Source organism: Leptidea sinapis, chromosome 40 (assembly GCF_905404315.1).
Source record: "Leptidea sinapis chromosome 40, ilLepSina1.1, whole genome shotgun sequence".
In the NCBI taxonomy this organism is placed as follows: Eukaryota; Metazoa; Arthropoda; class Insecta; order Lepidoptera; family Pieridae; genus Leptidea; species Leptidea sinapis.
In genome coordinates this window covers 4,859,527-4,882,697 of record NC_066304.1, presented here as the reverse complement: position 1 = coordinate 4,882,697, position 23,171 = coordinate 4,859,527, and the positions used below count along the sequence as shown (strand labels likewise).

General features: G+C 36.7%; 1 protein-coding gene across 1 annotated transcript in view; it reads left to right on the top strand.

Moving 5' to 3' along the window:
• The window catches only part of LOC126976389 (probable peroxisomal acyl-coenzyme A oxidase 1), a 39,303-nt gene extending 16,608 nt beyond the window's left edge, over positions 1-22,695 (top strand). The window contains exons 5-13 of the mRNA XM_050824697.1: positions 935-1,179; positions 4,455-4,618; positions 9,729-9,891; positions 13,261-13,451; positions 14,234-14,383; positions 16,322-16,427; positions 19,595-19,747; positions 20,968-21,084; positions 21,702-22,695. Of these exons, the coding sequence (XP_050680654.1) occupies positions 935-1,179; positions 4,455-4,618; positions 9,729-9,891; positions 13,261-13,451; positions 14,234-14,383; positions 16,322-16,427; positions 19,595-19,747; positions 20,968-21,084; positions 21,702-21,845 (1,433 nt within the window). The 3' untranslated portion in view covers positions 21,846-22,695. The remainder of the gene's footprint in view (positions 1-934; positions 1,180-4,454; positions 4,619-9,728; positions 9,892-13,260; positions 13,452-14,233; positions 14,384-16,321; positions 16,428-19,594; positions 19,748-20,967; positions 21,085-21,701) is intronic.
• The last annotated feature ends 476 nt before the right edge of the window (positions 22,696-23,171 follow it).

Genomic DNA, 23,171 nt, shown 5'->3' with positions numbered 1-23,171 from the left:
TAAGAATGAAAATCTGTATGCCGCAGAGTTGAGTCTATCTGTTAGTTGGGCAATATGTGGACCCCACTGAAGCTTTTTATCCAACGTAATACCCAAGAAGACCGTAGTGTCCACAAGTTCCAATCTCTGGTCATTTATGAGGATTAGGTTTCCAGTTAATTTCGGTTTCCTGTTATTGAATTATAATATTATGACTTTACTACAGTTTATGGATTATTATATTTCACTTTTTGTAATAAAATGGTACTTTATTCGATAATAAAATCACGTTATCTTTCAAGAGACACACGCATTGCTCATTTACCTTGGAGAATTTTTATAGTACAATGTTAAAACCTTATTCATACGAGGTTATTTAGGTATAATTATTATCAATAGCAAAAAAATTATTAAAATAAATGTATATTTATGAGTAAATGCGCGTGGCTTATAATTTCAAACTCGTTTAAATATAACTAACAATTTAGTGTCTGTGATATTAATGTTCATAGTTTTATTTTTCGGAAGACTGTGGTGATCACCGCCGCCTACATTCTCTTGCAACACCAGAGGAATCACAAGAGCGTTGCTCCATAACCCTCTCTTTAGTAAGATAGAAATCAGTGGGTAAAAATCCAGATCGTAAGACCTTTATTTTTAATGACAATAAGGGACGAGACGAGCAGGACGTTTGGTAATAAAAAATATTCTGAGCGGCACTACAATATCGCTCGTCACCTTGAGACATGAGATGTTAAGTCTCATTTGCCCAGTAATTTCACTAGCTACGACGCCCTTATTTCTAGCTGAACCAGCAGACATTGTATTGCCATATTATAAAGTAAAAAAAAGAGATGTCGCTGTTTAAAATCCAAATAATTTGTTATTTTAAAGTGATGTATCTCACGTCTGGTTTTATTATAATATTAATTTGTTTTTGTCAATCTCATTTCAGTGGGCAAGACTGTGAATCACTGTATAGTTGTTGCCCAGCTTTATACTCAAGGCAAATGCTATGGCGTTCACCCATTTATCGTACAAATCAGAGATCTGGAAACTCACGAGCCACTGCCCGGAATCAAAGTTGGAGAAATAGGGCCTAAAATGGGATTCAACACAGCTGACAATGGGTTCCTGATACTTGACCATTATCGAATACCGCGAGAGAACTTGCTGATGAAAAATGCACAAGTTTTGAAGGTATGTTTTTAAATATTATTTTGTAGCGTTTTATCTTTCTTCGATCTATATATATAAAAATGAATTGCTGTTCGTTAGTCTCGCTAAAACTCGAGAACGGCTGGACCGATTTGGGAAATTTTGGTCTTGAATTATTTGTGGAAGTCCAGAGAAGGTTTAAAGGGTGAATAAACATGAAAATGATCGGAATTAAAGTAAAATAACAATTTTGTTTTTCCTTTGATGTGTCGTTCAGAAATCAGAAAGAATAGTTTAAAATTAATAACTAATAAGAATTTTTATATCTTTCCAACTTTCTCAGCAGGTAAAAATAAACTTAATTAAAAAAAAATATGAACGATAAATGTTAAGTTTTGTCATGTGTGTACGCGGACAAAGACGCGGGTATTAGCTAGTAAACAATTATATTCAATTGTACCGGTGGAACTATGGTTGGCGAATAACTTACCGATGCCGATTATTACAGTGGTTTTTATTCGACTTTAAAAATCTGAATCTCCACCACCACCTTGAGACGGCGCAGATGGCCTTGTGTTCCTTACGGAGACTCTGCGTCTCCGTATCTCGACCTAGCGATACTTCACGTACCCCGGTTACAAAATTGAGCATAATTTTTTGCCTCATGTGTGTATGTTAGGTAGAATATTTACTGTCGCCTTCTCGGTAATTTTGAGGGTAGAGACCTGTCTACGCTCTGGCTCCGTGTAGATTTAGAGATAGTAGTAGAGATAGTTTCCATGTCTCTGTCAACGCCCCTCTTGGAACGTCCACCCATTGCCTGGTTAGGAGTGTAGTGCTTATCCGACGCCTTGTCGCAGAACACCAGCGACTCGCCGCGTTTGGCACTACATGTCAGCAGATTGGGACAGGATCTGTTCCTTTTTTCTATCCTACTCTTGGGGCAAGGTTTGTTTCTCCTCAGATGATCCCAGTGCCAGCACCTTTGTAGTAGCCGATGTGATGCTACAGGGCATGGATATTTTTATACCAAGCTCTGTAGTATCGATCGGTGACAGATCACAGCCCTGGTTCGATGCGTCATTTAAAGCAGCATCTAACTCCAAAAAACAGGCGTATCGAACTTGAGTTGTGGCGCTGGACTCAAACGATTCGAACTGCAAAGTTCTAAAGAGGAAATGTAACCGTGCAATGTAAGCACGTCGTCAATCGGCGAGCAGCTTCCTAGTTACCCGAATGGAACACGCAAGTTCTGGTCGTTGTCGAAAGCTGCTCTGGTAACTTCAATCAGCGGCCCCAAACGGCAAAAGAGAAAGCCGATCTTCTCTGCTCTCTTTTTACTTCCCACTCGACACTTGACGACATCGGAAATACACTGCAGTGTCAGAGCTCTATGCCTCAAGTACAGTTCAAACAGAAAACTCTTAGGCGAGCTCTGTTTTCGTTGGACGTCAGGAAGTCGAGCGGGCCGGATGGCATTTCTCCAATCGTGCTTAGAACGTGTGCCCCTGAGTTGACATCGGTGGTAACGCGTTTATTTCGGCACTAACGGTAAAAATGGAGACAATTCGGATCCGACTAACTACCGGCCTATAGCTATTACCTCTCTGCGCTCCAATATCATGAAGTGCGTAATTAACTGCCAACTCTTGCCATATCTATAGAATGGCCTCCGGTCCTCGACACTAACCTATGCGAAACATAGCGGCACTAGGCCGCTACTTCACGCCAGTATTCTGTGCGAGTGTGGTAATTAACCCGGACGAGTCTGGCCCGATTGTGCTGACGTCATAAGACGGCAGCGTGACTCTACCACTTCTAAAAAGCCCTTAGTCGCCTCTTACGACACCCATGGGCCTGGGATAAGGGATAGGGATACACAATAAGTAATGAATACTCGAATACCCGGCGGGATAACGACGGGACGGGGAGGGAGGTGGTAAATGCTCATGCATACCAACGCAGCCTAAATGTGTGTTGATTATGTGGGACTCACGTAAAACCTAAGTGCCTACCCACTAAACACCACCTTAGGTTGGCCAAAGCCAACCAGCCTTCATCGAAGGCGACCTTCTCTTGGGGAGAGAGACGCAAGCGGCACTCCCTATGGAATATCCGCTGGAATATATACGAACTTAGCACTCCAGCGTATATAGGGCACGACCGCTAATAGTGGTAAGTAATGCTACCAACTGTTAGTTGACACATCATGTAGTGCCAACTAACATTAACAATTATAGTTATTTTTTTTATGGAATAGGAGGACAAACGAGCGTACGGGTCACCTGTTGTTAAGTGATCACCGCCGCCCACACTCTCTTGCAACACCAGAGGAATCACAGGAGCGTTGCCGGCCTTTAAGGAAGGTGTACGCGCTTTTTTTGAAGGTACCCATGTCGTATCGTTATAGTTATTTCTAATCATAGTGATAATTTTATAAAACAACATTACTGAAACAGTAATGAATAAGAGTTGTTAAATAAATGTAATTATTAATTGGGATATTTTATGGCTACATGACGTTGGTAACGCTTATTTACACATTAACCAATTAATCAATATAATAAAAAGACGTGTGGCATTCGGGGACTGCCGCGGTAAAGCTATTGCATAGCATTTTTTATCAAATTATGCAATTATAATTAATTATTTATTTTATTTATGCAGTATTTATTTTTTTGATAAAATTAATTATAAAAAAAGCAAACGGGAAGTGAGTAAAATTTAACTTGCAAAATTTGATTACAAACAGACAACGTGACAGGTGAAACTAAATAAAAATGCTTGGCATAATAATAAAAATTAAAAAAATGTGGTAAAAAAAATAAAAAAATTAAAAAAAATCAAGATGTACCCAAGGATGTACCTGGGACCTTCTGCACAAAAAGCATACGTGATAACCGCTGTTCCACGGCAACTGTAATGACCGTGATAAAATATAGATATTTCTAGTAAGTAAGTGTTAGGTTATTTTCGTTACGGAATTTCTGGATTCGGTCTCCACGCTTGCATAGCTTAATAGTATTGCCGACAGTCGGCCTTCCTGAATAAAAAGTACGTCCTCGTACCATTGACAACCTGGCAGCAAATTGCTAAAAGCCTATAAGAACTGTTGCCATTCAATGGCAACAGTTCTTATAGGCTTAACAATTTATAATTTTACTGACCATTATACTCAATACCCTCTATCCAAATACAATCATGGTGTTTCACTATGTGTTGATTGCTTAAAAATTCAGGCCCTTAAAATATTAATCCCCTTTATTATTATGTATAATTAAATACTTAGATAATTAATTTGAAATTGTCATTTTCAGGACGGCACGTACAAGAAATCATCCAAGCATGGTAAACTAGCATACGGAACCATGGTGTTCGTACGGGTCACTCTCGTTAGTGATTCCGCGTTCAATTTAGCAAAAGCAGCAACGATAGCTGTCCGATACTCCGCTATTAGACGACAATCTGAAATAAGACCAGGGTAAGACATAACATATTAAATATAACAACAAAGACAATGCTATATTATTAACAACAGTGGGAGGCTCCTTTGCACAGGATGTCGGATAGATTATGGGTACCACAACGGCGCCTATTTCTGCCATGAAGCAGTTATGTGCAAGCATTACTGTGTTTCAGTCTGCAGGGCGCAGTATAGTGAAATTACTGGGCAAATAAGACCTAACATCTTATGACTCGAGGTGACGAGCGCAATTGTAGTGCCGCAGAATTTTTGGGTTTTCGAGAATCCTAAGCGGCACTGCATTGTAATGGGCAGAGCGTATCAATTACCATCAGCTGAACGTCCTGCTGGTTTCTTACCTTATTATCATAAAAAATCTATATATTTCAAACAAAAATAACATAAAAAAGGTATCAAAAAGACAACTATGAATACTGCGCTATCATCTGATGCTGAAAATTATACGAATTTTGAATATTTATGGCGCGATTCGGAACGTCACATGTTTGAAATTATTCTTATACATTTTTTTAAAATTAAGAACCATCCGGTCTGCGACTTTGCAAGTGTAATTTTAGTTTTTATTACTCCTGCATATCAATGATATGTTGTATGTATTCAAAATTAAGCTGCTAAGCTTACGATACTATCGTCTGGAGGTGCTCTACCCGCCAGGAATGAGGTTAAGCGTATGCTGACGACGCAGGTGGCGCATGATAATGTATTGAAGACCCCAGGAACGGTGCCCATATGTCGGGCTCGGGTAAAAACACTCCCTACCGACTAAAAACCTTCTCTGTGCTGATGGCCCTAAAGGCTTATACAGCGAAGCCGGGCGGGGGCCTTGGAGGCCGAAAATTTAGCTCACAGGCGCGGGGCGTTTTGGAAGGAGGCTCGAACTTCCGCCTGTACACTAGGCTGGATGGAGAGAGAGATTTTTCAAGGCAGGGTAGACGAGGCAGATAGGGGCCACGACCGTATGCTGCGACGCAGCAAGACCCGTTTAAGCGTTGTCTAGAATATTCAAATTCAAAATTCAAATATTTTTATTCAAAATAGGATTTATAATCACTTATTGAATGTCAAAATCTACCACCCATTCAAAAGAGACTGCCTTAGACCTGAGAAGAATGGGCGCAAGAAACTCAGCGGGCTTTTTTTTTTATATAAAATATGGATTACAATGTAATATTGTACAATAAACATTAATAATTAAAGAGCCTGAGGGTGTTCGCTTTAATCCCAGTCCGTGGTGTCATTAAGAAAATCGTTTATGCTATAATAACCTTTCCCACACAAACGTTTTTTAACAATTCTTTTAAATTTCGTAACACATTTGTTTTGTACATTTTCTGGGATCATATTGTAGAAGCATATACATCGCCCAACAAAAGACTTACCAACTCGACCCAACCGAGTAGTAGGCATAACAAGTTTATGTTTGTTCCTCGTGTTAACATTATGAATGTCACAGTTTCTAGAAAATTCCTCAATGTGCTTATGAACATACAAAACATTATCAAAAATGTATTGAGAAGCAACAGTCAAAATGTTTATTTCTTTAAATTTTTCTCTTAATGATTCTTTAGGACCTAGGTTATAAATCGCGTGAATAGCCCTCTTCTGCAGCACAAAGATAGTATTAATATCGGCCGCACTGCCCCATAACAATATACCATAGGACATAATACTATGAAAATAACTAAAGTATACTAATCTCGCCGTATCTATGTCAGTTAACCGTCTGATTTTCTTAACCGCATATGCTGCAGAACTAAGCCTATTCGCCAATCCTTCAATATGGGGGCCCCACTGCAATTTGGAATCAAGAGTAATGCCAAGAAATATAGCAGATTCCACTGGTTTTACCACATTTTTTACATTTGGCGCGGTGAATTTAATATATTTGGTTTTATGATTATTTAACAATAAGTTATTGGCGCTAAACCAGTACACGATGTCAGATAGAGCATTGTTTACTTCGTCATATAAAACTTGGCTTCGTTTCACTTTGAATATAAGTGAAGTGTCATCCGTAAGCAATACCACCTTGTGTTTTTTTTCTACAAGGTTAGGTAGATCATTTATATAAATTAGGAAGAGGAAGGGTCCAAGAATAGACCCTTGTGGTACCCCCATACCGAGAGGAGTCCCAGGAGATCTCCTGCCATTCACCTCGACCCTCTGAATCCTATTATTTAAATATGAGATCAGAAGATCGAGTGCAGATCCTCTTATACCATAGTGGCATAGCTTCCTGACCAGCGTTGAATGTTGAACACAATCAAAAGCCTTAGATAAATCACAGAAGATACCAAGTGCATTCTGTGATTCCTCCAAGGCCTCAAAAATATTCCTGATGAGTTCAACACCTGCATCCGTAGTCGAGCGTCCCCTAGTAAAGCCAAATTGTTTTATATGAAGTAACTTATAAGTGTTAAAGTGAGTAAGCATTTGGCTTAAAATAATTCTTTCAAAAATTTTACTAAGGGTTGGCAACACCGAAACAGGGCGATAGTTATTCGGGTCAGAAGTGAGTCCCGATTTAAATATTGGTGTAATTTTACTATACTTCAGAAGTTCAGGAAACACGCCATGTTCAATACAGCTATTAAAAACTAGTGCTAGATATGGTGCTATGACGTCAATAACAGAACTTATTATTTTTACAGATATGCCCCATATATCAGCAGTTTTTTTCATTTCTAAGGATCTGAAAGTTTTAATTATTTCTGCTGGGCTAACAACACTGAATTTGAAATTTTGTTTACATTCCTTAACATTTTCCAAAAGAAGTGACTCGCCAACACTGGTGGAAGAGACAAGGGTGCTTGAGATGGAAACTGGAATGTCAGAAAAAAATTTCTCAAAAGCAGAAGCTACTTCCTGCTCAGAGTGGATTTTTGTATTGTTTATTATTAGATTATATTCAAACTTGCAGTCTTTCAGATTCCCAGTTACTAACTTTCCAAGTCATTTTTATTTTATTTGAAGCATTTTTAATTATTTCTCTAATATGCATTGACTTAGCAATATAGCATACTTTCTTAAATAATTTTGAATAATTTTTCACATATACAAGGAAAGATGCATCATGATTACATGATGATCTCTCACTATATAGCTCATATAACCGTTGTCTGCTCCTATGAATACCAGCTGTTGCCCAGTTGTTAAATGACAAGAGACCACCCGAGTTGATTGTCTTTGAAGTAAATATAGAAGCAAACTCTGTTTTAATTTTTTTAAATAACTTACCATACATCTCATTTGGAGTACTGTTATAATTCAAATACAAGTTTAAGAGTTTTTCTGAAACATTGCCTCTATATTTCTCCATTCGCCTATTGTTTACCGGAACAAACATAAACTTTATAGTTGAAGTACATTTGTTCCCTGCAATATTAAAAGAGGCTAATTGACCAAAGTGGTCTGAGCTCAGTTTACTAATTATTGATTGAGAAATAGGTTTATAATTAGATAAAATATTATCAATACAGCTTTTAGAGGTGTTGGTTACTCTAGTAGGTTCTAAGAAAATATTTGATAAATTATATGATTTAAACAAAGATTTGAATGTAATACTTGTGGTGGATTTTTCTAATAAGTTAATATTAAAGTCACCACAAATCATAATATATTTCTTAGATTCTGATAATTTTGATAGAACCTCCTCCAATACACTCTCAAATAACTCATATAATGCATCGGGGGGTCTGTATATACTTACAACAATGGCACACTCAAGCTCTGCACAGGCTATTTCAATGGTACGTTCAACAGAGAGGCCCACAATATCTTTACGGTCTTTGAATTTAAATGATTTACTTATAAGTATAAGAGAGCCGCCACGTGTTGCCTTTTCTCTGCTAAACACACTTGCCACCCGATGACCACTGGAGTTAAAAATGAGCTCATATTTTCTAAGCCAGTGTTCAGTAAGACATAAGATATCAATATTTTCATGGTTCATTAGTAACTCCAGTTCCAGTTCTTTACCTAACAATCCTTGCATATTTTGGTGCATCAGGTTTATAACTTTACAATTAATATGTTTACTATTACTTGTACATTGTGTATTTATATTGCTAGAGGAGTCCCCTATTGTCTTATTGACTAGTTTAAATAATTTGGAACATATTCCAAACCAGAAACTAAACTATAAGGAATAGACGTGTTCAAGTTAAGGAGTAAACACGCATCTAGATACATAGATTTTTAATTATTTCATAGTCGTAGAAAAATAATTGTATGCCACATGTACTAAGCCATTTTAACACTTTTCACAAGCTAGCAGTCACTACTTGGCAGTGGAATCAATAACTATTTGAGGACCACTGTCATTTTACGGTTGAGGGATGGGACGATAAATGGCCAACACCCATTTCTCTTCTTAACACAAAACATAAAAGGCATAAAAGGCATTTATTTTCTCAAAATTGATCCCATTACAATTCTGTTTGATCTCATTTCTAATATACTTTATACATCTACCGCTTCGGAAACATATGAGCGCCATTATGAGAGAGAAGAAACGGTCCACGAAACTCTGACAGTATTCTTTTTTGTGCGTTTTTTAAATAAAATATACAATATTGTACTGTCATTACTATTGCTATAAAATAATAATAATCTAGTCCCAGGTTGGCCAATCACTAATACATTCAGCTGTGGAACAGTAGGATTTACGACAGAGCCATTTTTTAATAAAACATTTAAATTTATTTATAGATAATGCCTGAACAGTGGCTGAGATTTTATTATTAAAGTGTATACATTTACCCTTAAAGCTATTATGTATCTTATGAAGCCCATTAGTTTAGGTTACAAGCGATTGCTTGTAACGTTAGGGATTCCTTATTCCTAGTGTTATAATAATGAAAATGAGAGCAAAAAGGTGATTGTTTTTGTGAACATGGCGGCATTAGGCCGACTTCACGACGGATCTGTGTGATTGAGGAGCTAATCCGGTATAGTCTAGCCAGCAGCCTGACTCTACCCCATAAAGCTTATGCCCTTAATCACTACAATTATCAACGAGACTCTAGAACGAATTATAGTCACATTTTTTGTTCCCTTAATTTTTTATTACTTCCGTCAGTTTATCCTCATGATTTCCAAATTTCAGAGAGCCAGAGCCCCAAGTTCTGGACTATCCAACACAACAGCACAAATTGTTCATCAGCATAGCAACAGCACAGGCAATGCAGTTCACCGCGAACTGGCTTTGGGCCACTTTCACTAAAGTCCAGGCTGACATGATTAGTGGTAACACGGATACCCTACCGGAGGTAAGAGTTTTTGGGTTCTGTACCTTTAACATAAAGGGAATTGCAATAGGTTTACTTCATTGCACGTCATTTCGTCTAGCAACACCCTTTGTATCACGAACTCGTGGAATATCAAGTCGACAATAACATCAAAATATACAGTCAAAATATTCATTCGGAATAAATTTACTCAATCAAGAGATACGGCTACTTAAACAACACAACACTCGCTTATTTATTTATTTGTAAACAAATACAGATACATCCTTATACATAAACCCCCTTATTCATAATAGTCTGCTAACTTAAACAATTGCTGATTCTCACTCTTCGTCACGTCTTCTTCTATTGACCTAAGTCAGAATGAGAAAAAACACTCCTTAGCGGCTGTTTAAAGTTAGCGGACCATTATGAATAAGGGGGAAAGTAGATAAAGTAAAAATAGAAATATGGACACAAGGATGTCTCCTTAAACAGTTTCACTAAGTACACTTAATATTTAAATTTACACTTAAATTACACTTAGTAGCAGACAACCAGTTAATAAATAAATCTAACATGCAGTTGTAGACGTTGTTACAATTTAGAAGAAATTTCGTGATTTATAACTTACTGTGTTTGTGCCAGGATATGTTTTATTCTGAGTTTGTAAGTTTTAGAGGAACACGAAAACATATCTACATCATTAAATATAGAGTTATGGAGAGCAAACATTCTGTGCAGTGGCATACGTATACCAGTATTTGTCCTGTTGTTTGAGAGATGAAATAAATTTTTAGAGCGTATAGCACGGGCTGGTATATGAAAATCGATTAGATGAAGTAATTCTGAGGATATAATTTCACTCGTACATATTTTTCTTAGAGTGACTAATTCAATTAAACTTCGTCGCTGGCTTAATGAAAGAATATTAAATTGTTTTCAGAGATTCTTACACGTTAATATGAGTGCACTTATTTCAAGTCAAATAATCTATGAGGAATATAAAATATATTTTAATAACAATTATTCGGATTTACATCGTTAATAATATCTAATATTAAATGTAATCTTTTCTGGGCGTCCGTGTGTCTCTGTTTATGGATAAGTGTGTGTATGTGGTAGGGAAATTAGTTTAAAAAATATCGCACCGGAAAATCTTTTTTTAATAAAGTAACACCCTGCGGACTTTCTGAAATTCACTGCCCTTTAATAATTAATAAAACAAACTAAGATTCAACTGTGTTTTTTATATTTATCTATACATTTTATTATAGTATTTTTTTTCTTTAGAATATAGTGGAAGATAAAATTATGAGGCATTCACTTTTGCATCTTTCAAATATTTTAAGTTTTCTTGCTATTTAAAAATTACAGGTTACATTCATTGGCACTAAACCAGTTGACATTGTCAGATAGAGAACTGTTTACTTTGTCATACGCACAACTATGTTTCTTTTCACGTAGAACTTAACGCCTTACAGATTATCAATGTAAAAAATAAAAGCAGACAGATTTGCAGGGAAATAATACAAAATATTACGATGCCAAGAGCAAAGTGATCGGAATATCATTGCAATACGTTTTTTAAGCTTTTTGTTTGTTTTGTGTTTATGTTTTAACTCGGATCATATCGTCATTAATAGATGATATAATTTTTGATAGATAATTGTAATAGAAACAGGTCATGCTCATCACACGGTTATTCACATAGTTCGAGGGACAACAGATAGCCATTGGGACAGAAAGTCCCGAATGGCGACCACGTACCGGAAGACGCAGTGTTGGTAGGCCCCCACAAGATGGACCGACGATTTGGTCAAGATTGCCGGAATACGTTGGATGAGGGCAGTGCGGCACCGATCGTCGTGGAAATCTTTAGGGGAGGCCTTTGACCAGCAGTGGACGTCTTCCGGCTGATGAGGATGATGATAAACATTTATCTATAATTGACGCGAGTATTGTGGAAATAAATAAAATATTTTGTATTAAAATGCATATTAATGAAACTATTTATATTTATAAATTCAGTTTAATTTGAATTGAATGAAAAAAGTCAAGTACATGCGTTATAATAATTAAAAGTGTATTTTATTTCAAGCACCTTTAACCTTTTAATGACCAATTTCATCAATTGTGTCATTTTATAAGAATAATTACGCCAGGTAAAAAATTATTCGCTGCATTTACTCTCAGTATTAGTTATATTACATTTCACCACTTTGTAACGGCAAAAGGTTCTCCGGGTATTCTTGATAAGTTAAAATGCAGACAAATTAAATTGGCTGGTCATTGTCTCAGTAAACTTTTATTTAGTCGTCACCTCGTTCAAGTGATATTTTTTCAAACAAATTAAAATCCTTTTCATCTTAGTTGTAAAAATGTTCATTTATTTCTTTAATCCACCTTGGACGTCACGAAATTAAATTCTTTCCTTCATTGAATTCACTATCGCGTTCAATATCCGATAATATTCGTCTCAAACGCTACATTTTTATTAAATTTTCTCTGAATTGCAATTCAATGTGTAGAATTATGAATCAATGGTCGCTTTCACATTGACCCTAAGGTCTTTAGTCATCTCTTAAGACACATTTCGGGCCGGGGACACCCCCTATTCATTTTACGACCCGGAGAAGTACAGAGGGCCTACCATCAACTTTTAATAAGCGATGCGATTCCGATGCAGGTCAGTTTAGGTACCTAAACTGAATCACTAAAATTCGTACCATGTGCCTTTTACTGACTGGCGTTTGGATCGCTTATGAAGAATGAACGAAATAAATTTATCGATGATCCGCGGTGTGAGAAAGAGATGACGCTCTACAGTCGTTGCGTAAGTCTGTCTCTCTTACTCGAAGCATATAATTCGTTCTTGCGAACAGGCTATAGCCTGGGCCCTTAGTGCCTCGTCTTTAGTTTTATTCTCATCTCATATTTCATCAATAAAATTTTCTTTTTCTGTATGTTTTCACTATTATTTAAAAGACAAACAACACGATTCACTTTCCTCTAAGGAAGTAGCAACTTTTTTCGAACCGCTCACTTTGACACATAAGCTATCCGTTTAGTTTAGGTTGAAATATTACCTCATGGTACGAATGAATGAAGGAACTATATCAGTTTGCGATACAATTGATATCAATTTTGACATTCAATTGACATCATTGCGATATCACTTGATTTGACGTCAACCTAAATTAGATAGCTCTAATCACGTCGTGGTACGAAATAGCAAAGCAGTTCATTTTAGGTTGTCAATTGAATCGCAATAAGAGTTCATGGTAGGCCCGCAGGGCTGACAGAGACAACGTTACGAAGAGAATATAGAAATCAATTTGAGAATGTAATTGAACAATTGAAAGACCTTGACTATGTAACTTTATTTATTTGGCATGATTTATTTTATAGCTCCACGCTTTGGCCAGTTGTCTCAAAGCCGTTAGTACATCAGATGCTGCAGCATATATAGAGGAGTGTCGCTTCGCTTGTGGAGGCCATGGGTATATGCACTCCTCGCGACTGCCTCATATTTACTCCTACGTTGTGGCCACACGAACTTATGAGGGTGACTACACCGTTCTTCTATTGCAGACGGCTAGGTAAGATGAGTATGCAATTTATGTCATTCATTAAAAGAGGAATAGGTGCAAGGAATTAGTAGTAGTAGAACTTTTTGTATGTTCAGTGTCGACCAGTGCAAATCTGCCACCACACATATTTATTCCGTAAATCAGCATGGCATGACGATTGGCTCTGTTAGTAAGAGTACTTGGACGGAATCCGAGGGGAGCCGGTTCGAGTCCCGCATCGTCCAGGATTTTAGCACAAATTAAATTTGTACAGCATGGAATTGTTTTATTCTGGTTCGAATTATCTGGTGCCGATGTAAGTACAGGCTTATGGGACATCAAAGTATTATTATATTATACTCCTTCCCATGTCCAAGTTAATTGGTGCTCGGGCTGCTGCTCCGACTGCCGAAGACAGCAAGCGTCGCAAATATGTTCGTCTCAGTGAGTCATACATCTTTGTGACGTCATCGAGACACTTGGCCCGTGGGGCCCAGAGGCGTGGAGAATGTACACAGTACTATCTTCTCGCCTCAATAGGGCTACTGGCAACCCAAGCGCTGGAAGCTATTTCGGTCAACGGATCAGCCTAGCTATCCAACGTAAGAATGCAGCCAGTATTCTTGGTACGTTTCCCCGTAGTGATAGTTTTAATTTTATGTAATCATTGTATTGTAAATATTGTTATAAGATTTGTTTTGTTTAAAGTATTGTGTTATAAATAGTGCTTCAGTCAAAAATTCTGGCCTAAATTAGGGACCATGAGTTGTTTACATATGTTTTGTCATAGCGTTGTAAATTTGGATTTGCAGATTCCTTGTCAAAGCATGGGAGCAAACTGAATCCGGAAATGCCACTACACCAACAATTACTTATTTGAATCTAGCAGTTAATGGAGGAACAAACGGTTGGGACAATAGTGCTGAGGGAATCATTCGAGCGTTCGAAGTTATATCTGCCAGGTAAGTTAACAGATATTTGGGTTTGTGTCTCCCAACAATTAACGTTTAATCTTGTTACGAGAATACGCATTACATAGATTTCCCAAAAATAAGGAGATCCGTAGGAGAACCAAAGTTACCGACACAGCCCAAATGATTGCGAAACTGAAGTGGCGGTAGGCAGGGCACATAGTTTGACGGACAGTTGGCCGTTGGGGCAGTAAAGTCCTCGAATGGCGACCACGTACCGTAAGACGCGGCACAAGATGGACCGACCATCTCGTCAAGATCGCCGGAATACGTTGGTTGAGCGGGCAGCGCAGGACCGATCGTCTTGGTAATCTTTAGAGTAGGCCTTTGTCCAGGAGTGGACGTCTTCCGGCTGATGATGATGATGATCATCATCATCATCCGTCCCAAGCCTACGCTCACTCCATCTACATCACATACACATTTATCTATTATTGACGCGAGTATTATAGAAATCAATGAAAAAATTGTATTAAAATGCGTATAAATGAAACTATATTTATAAATTCAGTTTAATTTGAATTGAAGATTCCCCTAAATCGGAACTGAACCATCAATTTGTTTTACAAGAATACGAAATTTCACTTAAGGACGCGTTCTCAAAACAGAGAGGTATCGAATCGCACCACTACACTGACACCGCTCAAACACATACACGTACTTAAAGTTAGTTGCAGTAATGAAATGAATTTGATACTTTAGCAAGTTTGAATTTTGTTTTTTTTTTAATACCTATGTATTTTTGATAATTGTTTGGTGTATTCGTTTAGTAGTTAAATATTAGAACTTTAGATGGCAATTCTGTCGCATAACGTCGTGTGTAGTAAACGCAGTTTTTTTTAAATCCAAGATGGCCGCCGCACAAAATTATGATTTCAAAAATATGGGTATCGTATCCGAGGTGCTCGAGGGTGCAGAGAACGATTTTGGGATCATTTTTGAAATCCAAGATGGCCGCCGCGCAAAAATATGATTTCCACAATATGGGTATCGTATCCGAGGTTCTCGAGGGTGCAGAGAACGATTTTGGGATCATTTTTGAAATACAAGATGGCTGCCGCGCAAAAAAATAAATAAATGACACCCATGAAGAAAATTTTGTAGATTTCATAGGCGCCATCTTGGATTTCGATTTAATATAGACCTTATATTTAGAGATGAATAATAAATCACTAATTCTTCATAAAAATACAGAAACATAATTTTTTGAAAATCTGACTGCGTTCAAAATATGTAAAGTATCAAACACAGTATTGTAGAGCTTATAAAAAATATTCATGTTCGTACAGCGATCTTTCCGAGTACGAGCTGCTGCTTACAACCGGCACGGTATCTATCCACGACGGCGGCCGAGCGCGGACTGACGTTGTTTCGATAGATCTCTCTGTGCAATGCGTACGGAGGGACAAAATAAAATAACCCTTAATACTACACTTTAAAGCTCATGCTTATCAGAAAAATATATGAATTTTAGACGATTCATTTTTGTTTTTTCCTGAGATTATTTATAACATATTCATTAATTTATTTCCCGTGTTTTTGAAATTATTATATCTGTTACCCTTGCGTAATTTTTAAGAGAAAAAATTATGTAAGTAGTAGCAGAAAACTGATCCTGAATGAAGCCCCATTTCGTCAATTTTGTGTGAAGAGGTTAACGGATAGTCGTTTTTACGACATACAATATCAAAATTTTAAAGCAAATATTTCCCGCTAATTGGAGATAAAGAAGTAATCTATTTGTGGCTATTTTTAGTTGTGTTAGATTTAGTTTCATTTCATCACAAACTCTACCGAAAAATATCTTATTTTTGTCGGATTCGTAAACGCGTCCTTAAGGTCGCTTCGATTCTATTCTTGTTTTGTTACTAGGCTGCAGTTCATTATTTTTACTTACATTAATATATTTAATAAAATATTTGATTTTAGGAGAATTAAAAATTGCGTCGAGGTGATCAGACAAAAAGTGAAGTCAGGTGTCGGTTACGAGGATGCATGGATTCAGACAACTATTCAGCTTACTGCTGCAGCTGAGGTAACAGGCTATTGAAGTGAAAATTTCATTCATTCATTCACGTTTGGAACTTCACATGGGGAACTGAACTCTTTGTTTTGTATTTTGGTTATGATAAACCTATATAATCAGTATAAAAAAAGGCCAGCTCCTGTGATTTCTCTGGTTTTGCAAGAGGATGTGGGCAGCGGTGATCACTTAACATCACGTGACTCGTACGTTTACATCTTCCATTGCAATAAAAATCTGAATGTCCAACTGACACAGCCAAATCGTGAGTCAGTGCAAGACTGACTCACTTTCTAAGACTTCCATAAGACTTAAATGTTAAAATAAATGTTTTAATTGGCTTTATGATGAAGTTATTTTAAACTTGATTCCAAGTATGAAAAATAGTGTTTATAGACAGAGAGATGGCCATAATATTGTAAATATCATTTGATATACAAATAAAATTTGAAAACAATAATATTTTAACCTTTACCTTAACTTAAAATATTATATATAACCATGATTTTCTCTTGTATAAAAAACAAAAACACAACAAAATAACATAGTTACTAAAGTATTTATTAGAAGAATTAATAATTTATAAGTTTATGATAATATACTCTTCCACAAACAACAAAAATCGCACTCAGCCCTGCTCTGTGTGAAACATAGAAAAACACATATTTTCAAAAACCCCATTCTAGTGAATTATATAAAAAAGCGATGTGACTCGTCCATGAAGGGTAAGCAAGTAACATAATATAAAAGTTATATTGAAAGGAAAATGATATTAAATAATTTAAATGGAATGCTCAAAATCATACAGTGCAAATGAGCTCTCATCATTTATAAGTATTAAAAAAAAACTACTTACTAGATCTCGTTCAAACCAATTTTCAGCGGAAGTTTGCATGGTAATGTACATCATATATATTTTTTAAGTTTAATCATACCCTTATTTTAGAAGTAACAGGGGGGGGACATTTTACCACTTTGGAAGTGTCTCTCGCGCAAACTATTCAGTTAAGAAAAAAATGATATTAGAAAACTCAATATCATTTTTAAAGGCCTATCCATAAATTGTCCCATAAATCCCATATATCAAGATACTCTCTTCGCAAGTCCTGTCTAATAGCTCTTCCCTCATATGGAAGAGCTATTAGACAGGATGGAAAACGTTACTCTAGATTTGGCCTCAGAATAAATCGCAGCAAGACTAAAGTGATGATTGTCGACCGTGCTAAGAATAACTCGCCAGAGGTTAAGATAGTAGCAAATTGCGAGGTAGTGCCTCCTTACATATACTCGGGGGCACTGATTTCAAATAATGGCGGCTGCATAGACGAAATCAAACGACGCATGGCAATCTCCAGAGCGGCTATGGATAAATTGAGGAAAATATGGAAGGATCGCAATATCACTAGAACCACCAAAATACAACTTGTAAGGGCTCTCATATTCCCCATATTCCTCTATGCTGCTGAGACATGAACACTACGAGAAAGTGAGAAGAAAAAGATCAACGCTCTTGAGATGTGGTGCTGGAGGAGAATTCTCGGTATATCGTGGACGGAATTCCGAACCAATGAGTCCATTCTTCGGGAGCTCGTCATCAAACAGAGGCTGTCTACTACCGTACAAGCTCGCATTCTCACTTTCTTCGGGCATGTATCGCGACGTGGAAGCGACTCCATACATCGATTAAAATTGTGCAGGATAAAGTCGAGGGCACTAGACCACGAGGCAGGTCCCCGATGAGGTAGACGGACCAAGTGAGGCAAGGTGTCGACGGTACTCTGCATCACAGAACAGAAAAAACTTTTTCTGTTCCGTGCTCTGCATGAATGCACGAGAAGAGCGGCAGTTTGCGACGAGTGGCGTCCCATTGTGAAACAGGTCACTAACCTCGACAAGAGTGTAACGCCGAAGAAGATCCATAAATGGTCCATGTATGGTTTTGATAAAACAAAAATGATTTTCAGTTCTAAGTATGGGGAACCCCCAAAATTTATTGTTTTTTTTTTCTATTTTTGTATGAAAATATTAACGCGGCTTACAGAAGACATCTACTTACCAAGTTTCAACAGTTCTTATAGTTTCGGAAAAATATGGCTGTGACATACGTACGAACAGACAGGCAGGCAGACATGACGAATCTATAAGGGTTCGCTTTTTGCCATTTGGCTAGGGAACCCTATAAAATGGATCAAGTCCTTTTTGGGTTAAGCGAACGAAAACTTTATTGAAAATAAAAACACACACATTTTTACAATATTAATTTCAATCTTACAATAATAAATTATATGAGATAGGTAACTAAAATTATCTAATAGATAAAATTCTCGTGTCGCGGTGTTTGTAGTTAAACTCCTCCGAAACGGCTTGACCAATTCTTCATGAAAAAAATATAAAAAGAACTGTGCGGCGTGTGATTCCCTGCTAAAAGGAGCTGACTCAGTACATTGATGTGTTAGTGCAGAAGACATCAACACAGGTTTTCAGCAGCTCCCGTACACTTGGAGTTGACTGTTGCTGTAGCCTAAATACAATTTACTCAATTTATAGTATATGATGTATCTCAGAAGCAACAGCCTGTGAACAGCAATAATTGTAAATGTAATATAATAGTTACTTAAACATCAATATTCGCGTTCGAATGAATATCACAAGGCCGTACAGTTTCTAATTATATACCGTATCGGTAAATATAGTCTTCATGTAAATTAGCTTGCCTTTTGAATATTTGTATCTGAAACACTTAACATAAGAATTGTATAATTGGGCATAAGGAACACCTGGTCTTGCAAACAGTAACAAAAAATATTTACTTTCAATTTTATTCATAAAAATTATTATTGATAGAAAACCTATTAATTATGTATTTTTTAATTATTGACGACCCATATAGCCGGATGGTTAGTGACGCTAACTACTAAGCTAGAGGTCCCGGGTTTGAATCCCATTGCAATCATTTATATAATGAATATGGATGTTTGTCTCCGAGTCATGGATGTTTATATGTATTTATGTATGTTTAAGTAAGTTTATTGTATTAAATATATCGTTGTCTTGTACCCATAGTACAGGCTATGCCTAATTTGGAGCAAGATAATTTGATGAGATTTAATTTTAATATTATTATTATATAGATTTTTTGAAGGTTCTGGCGTAACTTACTCTTTCAAATGTATGCACAGGCGCACTGTAGAGCAGTTCTGCTCAGAGTCTACTTCCAAGAGTCACGGCGGCTGACGACAGACTCGAGCGACGGAGTGAAGCGAGTCGTGAACCAACTGGTCATGTTGTATCTGACGTACTGGTGTCTGCAACGAACTGGCGACTTGTTGTTGGTGAGTGATATAGATTAAAATATGCTTAGGGAATGTCGACTAGCCTTTTTTATGGAAAAGGAGGACAAACGAGCGGACGGGTCACCTGGCGTTAAGTGATCACCGTCGCCCTCATTCTCTTGCAATAACAGAGAAATAACAGGATCGGTGTCCGAGAATTTTCATATTTATTCACCTTTTAAACCTTCTCTGGACTTCCACAAATAATTCAAGACCAAAACGAACGAACGAACGAAAAACAAATTTTAGCGAGGCTAACGAACAGCAATTCATTTTTATATATATAGATTGTGAGTTTCTATATACATTCTATAAAGCTTCGCATTCTCTATTCAAATGTTTGATTGTTTGATCTCGGAGAAGTAGTTCATATCATTTCCGCAAAAGAACGTGTGGCGCTACTATTATAGTCGTCTTCACACGAATTTGATCATCTCAGCGCTAAATCCGCTTTTGAGACTCGAAATGGTGTTACCCAATGGTACTTACCTTACAGGCCAATAGTACTAAGACTTAGAACTATAGATCGTACTTAGATTTTGCTCACACTTTACTTATGTAAAACTTTGCTGAGTGTGATATAGCGCGAATTAGACTTTTACATTGGGCTGTCTTACCTTATGCTCAGTATAATTTACAGCTGTCAAATGACCATAAAAATGAAACCAAAGATTATGCTAAGATTACACTCAGCTATGCTTAGGTTACAAAAGCGTTAGTAAAGTCTGAGCAAAGTCTAAGTACGCTCTATAGATTTCGGAAGAAGAAGAATTAGCGAGCCAAGTTATTTGTAACAGAACCGTGGCATTTGGATGTTTTTTTACCTACCTCTACGGAAAACAGGCGTAGTTGTATAAATGTGGGAGGAGTGGGAGGCTCCTTTGCATAGGATGCCGGCTAGATTATGGGTACGAAAACGGCGCCTTTTTCTGCCGTGAAGCAGTAATGTTTACAGTGTTTCACTCTGAAGGTCGCCGTAGCTAGTGAAATTACTGGGAAAATGTGACTTGACATCTTACGTCTCAAGGTGCGCAGTTGTAATGCCGCTCAGAATGTTTGGGTTACAATCTTGAGCGGCGCTGCATTTTAATGGGCAGGGCGTATCAGTCACCATCAGCTGAACGTCCTGCTCGTCTCGACCCTTATTTTCATAAAAAAAATGTAGAGTAAGAAAAAAAATTAAGAGTAGATGTAAATGAAATAGTCTCTGAATATTGCAGTACTCTTCAATATCTGAAAAGGACATAAGTGTACTACAACAGCGTTATGAAGATCTACTGACTGCCATTCGACCAAATGCTGTTGGTTTGGTGGACGCTTTTGACATTCGTGACGAGGTATTTATATCTTCTTTTATCTGCAAATCGCATTGACATACTATAAACAAATAGACTCCTATCGCCTAATAAAAGGTCGTCAAATATGTCAGTGTGGCCTTGTATATATGTATGCATTAACTTAAAAGATAACATTAAAACATTCAATCAATTTAAAACCTTATTTCGTGGCAGTAATGTTCATAGTCTATTATTATATACGCTCATAAGAAGCTCATTGACTAGGTATGGAGCGATGGCGATGTAATTGCTAAACCAAAATTTGTTTTAAAAATTGAAACGTTATTATCTTGCAAAATGATAAAAAACAACAAGTTAGTAACATAAATTGGAATTTCTGAAATACGTGTCGTATTTATTCCATCCATTTTAAGTTTGGATATGCTGTTATTTTGACAGTTTTTTGCTGAACACTTTGTAACTGCGTGGCGTTGTATTCAAAGCGCGGTCGAAACACAACTGAACGAAAGCTCAGCGTAGGCAGAGTTTTGCTTCAGACAATCTTTGAGCGTGATTGTGAGACTAGTTTTTTATTGTATATCAATAGCAAATCTATAATATTTTTTAGCAGCCCTTAAAGTTCATTTTTTATTTTTTTAAATTTGACGTTTTGACAGATCTTACAATCAACACTGGGTGCTTACGATGGTAGGGTTTACGAGAGGCTAGTAGAAGAAGCTATGAAGACACCGCTCAACGCTGAAACGGTTAATCAGAGCTTTCATAAATATATTAAGCCATACATGCAGGGGAAATTGTGATAATTTCGATTATTATAAACAATACAAGACTTCTGCCGTGGCTTCGCTTAAAATAATATACTCATATGGACCTACTAAATTAAATTTCATTTAAAATCATTGGGCAGTTTAGACGTGAAAGAGTAACAGATAGGCAAAGCTACCTTCACTTTTATATTGTTAACTTAAATAATATTAGGGGTTAAAGTATCAATCGGATCGGATCCACCATCTCTTACAATTCATTGTTATCCACCTGTGTGGGCGGACTTCCACGTGGTTCGTTCTTCAAATAAAATTTTCCATCACGAAAGCTTTTAAATCAAAGTCACGCGGTGCGTTCATTAGCAGTCCCCTCTCCAAACGCAACATTGATATTGCGAGCTGTTTCTGCCGCGTTAGTTCCGCGTCGGAACTCGTATTCAAAAATCACACGAATTTTCGAAGTATACAACTTTCTTCTCTTAGCTGAATAAAAACAACTGAAAGCCAATAATGTTGCACATTTTATAAGAGAAAAAAACATCGGTACCATGTGGTAAATTTTCACTCAAAAATCTCAAACCATGAAGGTTCTATGACAATTAGAAGTACCTATTACAATAAATCGAAAATTTGATACTTTAACCCGTATTATAATAACTAGTATAAATATATATTAATAATAATTTGTTTGTGAACCACTTTTTGTATATGTTTTATATATCATTTCATATCGGAAAACTAGTTTTAAAAGTACCTAAGTTATATAAATGCAATGATTATTTAATAATTATGTAACTTTTAGATTTTACATAGTTCCTGTAATCCAAGATGGACATCCATAAATTTTGTATTAACGGTGTTGTTATAAATAAATAATGTGGTTGAATTTTTACTTTTATTTTGTTGTCCGCAAATTGAATGATTAGTAACAATGAAGTATAGAGTATATAACTGCACAGATGAATTATTATACAAATGATTTAAGTTTTCTTTTCATCGTCTCGTGCCAGATTTTGGCGAGACAACACGTCCTGAGAATGCCTCGTGTAGAGGCGAAACACGTGTCGAATTGTTTTAAAAACAAATGTTGGCGGAATGAAAACTAAAGAAAACTTAAATCATTTATATAATTATGGATTTCCGCAAAGTAACGCCTAATTCAATAAATTTTCAGATGAATTATGTCCACAATACTGCATTATTCTAGTTGGTTTGTATATTTTTAATTTTTGAAGTATTCACTTCTGGGATTAAAAGTATACAAATTTAATTTGTATCATAATTTACGAACTATGCGGGACCCTAACCCGAGTCTCTCGGGTTTCGTCCGAGCGCTCTTACCAACTGAGACAACCGTCCGAG